At 38.2% G+C, this 7,500-nt stretch overlaps 1 protein-coding gene across 4 annotated transcripts in view; it reads right to left on the bottom strand.

The window, feature by feature from the left end:
• LOC115214788 (chitinase-3-like protein 1) overlaps window positions 1–7,500 on the bottom strand; it is a 57,261-nt gene that overhangs the window by 36,855 nt on the left and 12,906 nt on the right. For all 4 annotated transcript variants that reach the window (XM_036505340.1, XM_036505339.1, XM_036505338.1 and 1 more), the window contains 2 exons: window positions 5,333–5,402; window positions 848–1,030 (listed from right to left, as the gene is read on the bottom strand). In XM_036505340.1, coding sequence (XP_036361233.1) covers window positions 848–1,030; window positions 5,333–5,387 — 238 coding nt within the window. In that variant the 5' untranslated portion in view covers window positions 5,388–5,402. The remainder of the gene's footprint in view (window positions 1–847; window positions 1,031–5,332; window positions 5,403–7,500) is intronic.

Raw genomic sequence — 7,500 nt, 5'->3', positions numbered from 1 at the left:
CGAACGTTATTGGCGCATACACACACAGGCGTCAATTAGTTGTGTGTGCGCGCGTGTGTGTGTGTGTGTGTGAAAGAGAGAGACAGTGGAGGGGATATTATACGCTTACGCACAACGTATTTAGGTGTCGTATGTTGAACTACGAAGCTGAAAGAAAGTAGAAAATGAACGATGACGATCGACGAGAACATTTTGCATAAATAGGAACGAGTAAATAGTTTGAAGAGAAAATATAACTGGAAAGAATAGAAAAGATTTCCCAGAAATTAATCAAAAGATTATGAAAGAAACAACACGAGATTATGAGTGAGTGAGTGAGATGTTTATGGCTGATACTATACTGCAAAATAGGCTGCGGAGTTTCCATGGGTTCTGCTGGTGTTAATAATAATTTAGCGAAACGAATTTGCAAAGAAGAGTTTCAATGGATTGAAGCGACACACGTAAACTTTGTATTGATTCAGTTAAGACAAAAGATAATGAAGCCACCTGTGATATTTGGACTTGAAATTGTAAAGACATGATAAAAACAGAAAAATACTGGCGTTCTGACGTCATCATCTTAGAAAGATAATTAAATATTGATCTATTAACTTAGATGCACGTGTGCGTACATTTATACGTGATTCAATGGTTGCATGTATGCGTGTATAACTGCACGTTTGTCACCTCTCTGAGTTCATGACGTGCTTTTCGTAACTGAATTGCTTGGTTAAGGCTTGACGTCACAACTGTTATTTATATTTCTCGTATCAAACTGAGACATTTGAAAATGTGTTTGTTTCTAGTCAATGTTTGAAGGCGGAGTAAACAGGCTTTTCTAATAGAATTATCTGACATGACTTGCCTCTTTCGGGTTGAACATCATTATCGTTAACTGGAACCAAACTGCGACCATCTCTGGAAACGTCGACAAAAGCAAATATGATGTGCGTACACAGATATGGATTGATATTTTCTGGGACAAATTTACCAATTCCTCTTCGTGTTTGGGCGAAACTAGTGTAATAACAAAATATTTGGTTGGCCCCTGATAATTAGAAAACAGAATGAGAAAAGATAAATTAGTCAATTAGTTTTATTTGAATAAATAGTTTAACGTATCTTCTTTAGCCATCAGCTAACAGATAAAAATGTTGTCCCATTTTTAGGACGTTAAATAGCACTTTGAAGGAGACCTGGTTCTTATTTCTTGCAACCTCGCTTGTTCATTTTGTTTATGATGGAGTTATCATAAAATGGCGTACTTTCTCCTCTCCCCCACCAACGCGGTTCCGTCTTCCTTGTTACTGACCTTGTCTCAGAGAACATGTGAAGGCCTGGGAGCAACTTCTACATCGAGACCACACCAATTGAAAAATAAAATAAAACATTACAAAGACACTCGAAAGCAAAATGGTTGGTCTTTTGTGGAAATGGAATTTGTGTAGTGGTACTCTATGTATAAAGTTTGCGGAGGTGTAGACATACAGATCTGTCTCCGTTAGTATGTTTTCTTTCTTTTATGTATTGGTTAAGTTTGTGAGGTTTTATGTGTGCATGCGGTGTGTGTAGGAGCACACCCCCTACAAAGATTATACATACACATACAACACCGCTATACAAATTCCATTTCCATAAGAACGCCAACCTTAAGGACGCACATATTTCCCACGAACACTTCCAGATAATTCTTACTGACTTGCAACAGAGACGATGTTTTTGTACCAAGGGACAGAACTATTAATTTAGTCTCGTACTCGTTTCATTCCATCATCATTTTCCCAGCAACTGCAAACCATTGTGTTTATTCACCCCCCGAAATAGAGAGTAGTTGTCATATTTCATTCAATAGAAACTACCTCTGATGAGCGTAGAGTTACATAACCGGATAATTACTTAACACTCCCTTGAATCCATAGCGTGAAACTGATTGGTAGGATCAGCCGTAAAGGATATATAATACTGTACACTTCAGATAATATATATATATATATATATATATATATACAGACACACAGAGACACACACACTCACTCACACGCAGATATGGCGGTGCAAACAGGAAAAAAACCCTCAAAATATGAGTATATGTATATTTTTATTAACGCACGAAACTCTCGGCCCTTCAGTCACTCTGTTACTTCTGCTAAATATCAAGATACATACATAATTCATATATATATATATATATATACAGAATAACTGTTAAATAAAATTATTGATATGAGAAATCTCCGTTCACCTTATCATTAGTAATACTTACATATATATATGTATAATGTATGTATGTATATATGTATATATGTATATATATATATATATATATATATATATATATATATAGAGAGAGAGAGAGAGGGGGGGAAGAGAGGGGGGAGATGAGAAGAAAATGGAGTAAAAATAACAAACAGAAGTGTGTGTCTTTTGCGCTAGCAATCCGTTATTCGATTACTAAATAAATAATGGCTTACCAGCGCAAAAGACACACACTTCCGTTTATTTTTACTCCATTTTCTTCTCGTCTATATAAATTAAACTACGGTTTACCTGCTTTATTACCTGCTGCCGCATACCTTTTACCAAGGAATATACCTACTGAGGTAATCACCAGGAGTGCCTTTGGATATATCTATCAGTTAGAGGCTTTAAACACTTCTAACTTATACCTGTATATATATATATATATACATATTCTATCAAATATATACACACACACATATATATACATCTATATATTCTGTTTAATATATACACACCACATACACACACACATACATATATATATATGTATATATATATGTATATAGAATTAGACAGAATGAGATAACAATGCCAAGGCTGTGAGGAGTTTTCATAACATTTATAATGAAATAGTCTTACAGCTGTTTCTGAGATATTCTGAGAAACAGCCGTAAGACTATTTCATTATAAATGTCCTGAAAATTCCTCACAGTCTTGGCTTTGTTATCTCATTCTGTTTAATATATACATCCATGCTAACACAAGACCGACATTAGACACCTCACTCGTATCATTACCGAACCAAGAGTTTAACTACGGTCTGGTCATAGCGCTTAGCGTTACGTGACACTCTTTGGGTCTTCTAGATTCCAATACCACTCGTAGCCACGTTATATAGATATATACTATTGTCTGGGGAGAGTTATTCTCATTTAGTGCCTATATATATATGTGTGTGTGTGTGTGTGTGTGTATGTGTGTGTGTGTATAAATTTATATATATGTATATATATAATATATATATATATATATATATATATATATATATATATATACATATATATGGTAGTAAGATTTAGTATTGTTTATCAGTTTTACAGACGTTCTTTTTGTGGCAGTCTCCTGCAAACACCAGCTAATTAGAAGACAAGAGTTTATTAAAAATTAACAGCCTGCAATAATTAAACTGGTTTGTCTGGTCGCTGCAGGAAATTTTGCTCTGTCTTGGATAAAGTATTTACCTCGCAGCCTGAAGGACGGAAGACGAAAGAAGCAAGTTGTGTGTGTGTATATGTAAGTAAGTGTGCGGGCTGGCGTGAGTGCGTGTGCATGCGTGTGTGTGTCCCCCTCTGTCTGTCTGTATGTATGTATGAGTGTGCGTGTGCGTGTGTCCCTCTGTCTGTCTGTGTGAGTGTGTGTGCGTGTGTCTCTCTCTGTCTGTCTGTGTGAATGTGCGTGCGTGCATGCGTGTGTGTATATGCGTGTGCGCTTGCGTGTTGTATGTCTGTCCCCGTCTGTCTGTGTGTGTGTGTGTGTGTGTGTGTGCGTACGTGTGCTTATGTATGTGTGTGCGCGTGTCTTTGTGTCTGTGTTTCTCCTCCATCACTGACTGACAAACCGGTATTGGTGTGTTTACGTTCCCTGAACCACTGGGTTAGACAAAAGACCGATAGAACAGCTACCAGACTTCAAAATATATATAAATCCTGGGGTCGATTCTTTCGACTAAAATTCTTCGAGGCAGTGCTCCAGCAAGACCGCAGTCTAACGACTGAAAGAAGTAAAAGATGAGGCATCTGGGAGATTATCTCATGTAATTACAACATAAATGCTTTCTATATGAAGATGGGGGAGTTTCCTTAAAAGTCCTGTGTTTTTGCCGACATCATCCGAGTCGAACAGGACATATCCGTCTGTCTCTCAGCAATTAAGCAACAAACCAATGAGGGAGTGTTAATGAGGTCACATTGCCCGCTAGAAATAGCAGCCAAAGTCACACACACTCAAGCACACATAGGAGCACTCCGTCGGCTACGACGACGAGGGTCCCAGCTGATCCGATCAACGGAACAGCCGGCTCGTGAAATTAACGTGCAAATGACTGAGCAATCCATAGACACGTTTACCTCTAACGTAGTTCTCATGGAGACTCAGCGTGACGCTGAGTGTGACAAGGCCGGCCCTTTTGAAATACAGTTACTTCTCATTTTTGCCAGCTGAGTGGACTGGAGCAGCGTGAAATAAAGTGTCTTGCTCATGGACACAACGAGTCGCCGGGAATTGAACTCACGACCTTACAATCGTGAGCCGAATTCCCTAACCACTAAGCCACGCGCCTTCACCAAGCACACATACATACGGGCACACACGAACACGCGCGCTGAGATACACACACATACTGACGCTTTTCACACTCATCCATTTATTTTTTTTTAAGGATGCATTGGATAATATTGTCCCCTTTGACATGCAAAAACTTTCCCTTCAAGATCAAGACAGGAACCCCTTTGGTCATAGACCCACTTGATCGAGGAAGTCCGGGGACTAAACAAGATCTACACCAATAATAGCTTATTGCAACTAATTAAACAAACAACGAGATTGCAGCTTAATTGTCCGCTCATTATATCAAGCTCTTTACAAAATACTTTCGAATACAATGGTTTACGTACTTTGTCGAGAATTCGTGTGGATTTATTAGCAGATTTATCGCAGCTGGTACACAGACGTAAATTCAAAGGAGACGACTGCAGTGGATTAAATCTAAATAAATCTTCTTACCTCTCTGTATGCCTTGTTTGTATTTTACTGATCCGGAAAGGATGGAAAATCAAAGCCCACTATGGCGGGATTTGAAAGTTGTACGTCGTCTGTGGATCGATTTCTTCCAATAAGAACCAATAATTCACAAAAGGTACAAATCAAGTACTAAGTCTTCTGCTCTAAATAAGCAAATATTTTTTTTTTTCATTATCAACAAAGCTATTCATAAGAACAACAATACTGCCCTAACAACAAAGAAAAATAGCATCAAAATATTTATTCTTTCTATTCATAAATAACTGTTTCATGTCCTTTTATGGTAAAGTGTTAAGTGAAATCAACTTACCATAAACTTTCCATATTCCGAAGGTGAGTAGCAAAGAGATAACTGTTAGTTTCATTTTGCGCTTATCAGTCTATATGAAAAATAAAATATTTCAAACATTTATTAATATATTCGCACAAGGTATGGAGAATATTTACAACGTGTCAGCTGGATATTTCATGAAGCTTCTGCATTCGCTTGGAAGTATATTTTGCTTAACTTAGGCATTTACAGAAATCCATGAACACCACTGCTTCCCCACCCACCCACTGCTAATAAATATGTTTCCTAATCGTCATCATCACCATTCTTTTATTCTTTTGCTCGTTTCAGTCATCTGACTGCGACCATGTTGGAGCACCGCCTTTAGTCGAACAAATCGAACCCAGGACTTATTCTTTGTAAGCCTAGTACTTATTCTATCGGTCTCTATTCCCGAATCGCAAAGTTACGGTGACGTAAACACCACTTCAGTTGTCAGTCGATGGTGGGAGGACAAACACAGATACACAAATACATACATACATACATACATACATATATATATATATTATATATATATATATATATATTATATATATATATATATTATAGGCGTAGGAGTGGCTCATTGGTAAGTAGCTTGCTTACCAACTACATGGTTCCAGGTTCAGTCCGACTGCATGGCACCTTGGGAAAGTGTCTTCTACTATAGCCTCGGGCCGACCAAAGCCTTGTGAGTGGATTTGGTAGACTGAAACTGAAAGAAGCCCGTCGTGTTTATATATATATATATATATATATATGCATTTGAGTGTGTGTCTCTATTTGTCACCACCCACCCCCAACATTGCTTGACAATCTATGCTGGTGTGCTTACGTCCCCGTAACTTAGCGATGGAATAAGTACTAGGTTTATAAAGAATAAGTACTGGCGTCAATTTGCTCCAGCATGGCCGCAGCCAAACGACTGAAGCAAGTAAACGAATAAAAGAATATATGTGTGTGTGTATATACGACAGGCTTCTTTTAGTTTCCGTCCATATGGTTGGGAAGCGAGCCTCTTACCACACAGCAACGCCTGTGCCTATCATCATCAACAACTTCTGGACATTTCTGTCTCCGGTCCTGCGACTCATAGCAGTTTCCATGGCGTACATGGGACCGAAATCCCAAAACTACCCACTAGACGGGACAACAGCCTGTCGAAGGGTTACATATTACAGCTGAGTGGAAATGAAGTGTTTTGCTCAAGAATCGCCTGGTCCCGGAGTCGAAACCGCGAGCTAAAGATTGTAAGTGCAGCTCCCCAACCAGAAGGCCACGCGTCTTCACTAAATGTGTGTTTGTCACTAAATATAAAATAGATTTACGAAAAAGCTGGAATAATTACATAATTATTAATCAACGGAAACGCTCAAATATTCATCATAAATGTTTAAATATTAAAGTAAGGAACCCAAAAGATATTTATAGAATTTTAAAATAGGAAATGTCTTTTCTTGTTCACAATATTACATTCATCTTTTGGTCAGATTGCAATCACAAGAAAACAGCAAATTGTAAACAAAGCTTTATGTTGAAGAAGTTGACTTCGTCATCGAGCGGTTCCCCGTTCAATCCTGCTGCACCACAGCTCTTTGGCAAAGTATCTTCTTCTATAGCACCAAGCTGACCAATACCATATGAGTGAATTTGGTAAACGGAGATTGCGCGGAATCCCATCGTATACATGTGTGTTTGTGCGCCCACGCGTGCCTGTCTTTGTTTATATGTCTACTGCTTAGCAATCAGTGTTGGTTTGTTTACGTTCCAGTGGCATAATGTTCGTCAAAGCGAATAAGTACCATGTTTTTTTTAAATATAAGTACCGGTGTCGATCCGTTTGGGGTAAATTCTTCAAAGAAGTGCCCTAATATTGCTGCAGTCCAGAGACTGAAACAAGTTAAGGAATAAATGACTGTCGGAAACTAAAAGTTCACCAACCGACTTGGATAAATTCCGTATACTAAGACTAATTCAACGGGGCTTTCTGTCCGAGATCACACTAAGATATCACCAAAACTAGCATCAAATATATTTTTGTTCAGCAAATACTCATGCAGGATCCTTCAGACGGCGTCAGAGTGGCTTTCAACATATCTCTCCGGAGCATTAATTATATATACCCGTCAATCCATCCCTTTTTAAATTCCATGACAAGGCATGTA

Source organism: Octopus sinensis, linkage group LG8 (assembly GCF_006345805.1).
Source record: "Octopus sinensis linkage group LG8, ASM634580v1, whole genome shotgun sequence".
Taxonomy (NCBI): Eukaryota; Metazoa; Mollusca; class Cephalopoda; order Octopoda; family Octopodidae; genus Octopus; species Octopus sinensis.
Note: the sequence above shows the minus strand (reverse complement) of the source record. Positions and strands in the feature narration are given on the sequence as shown.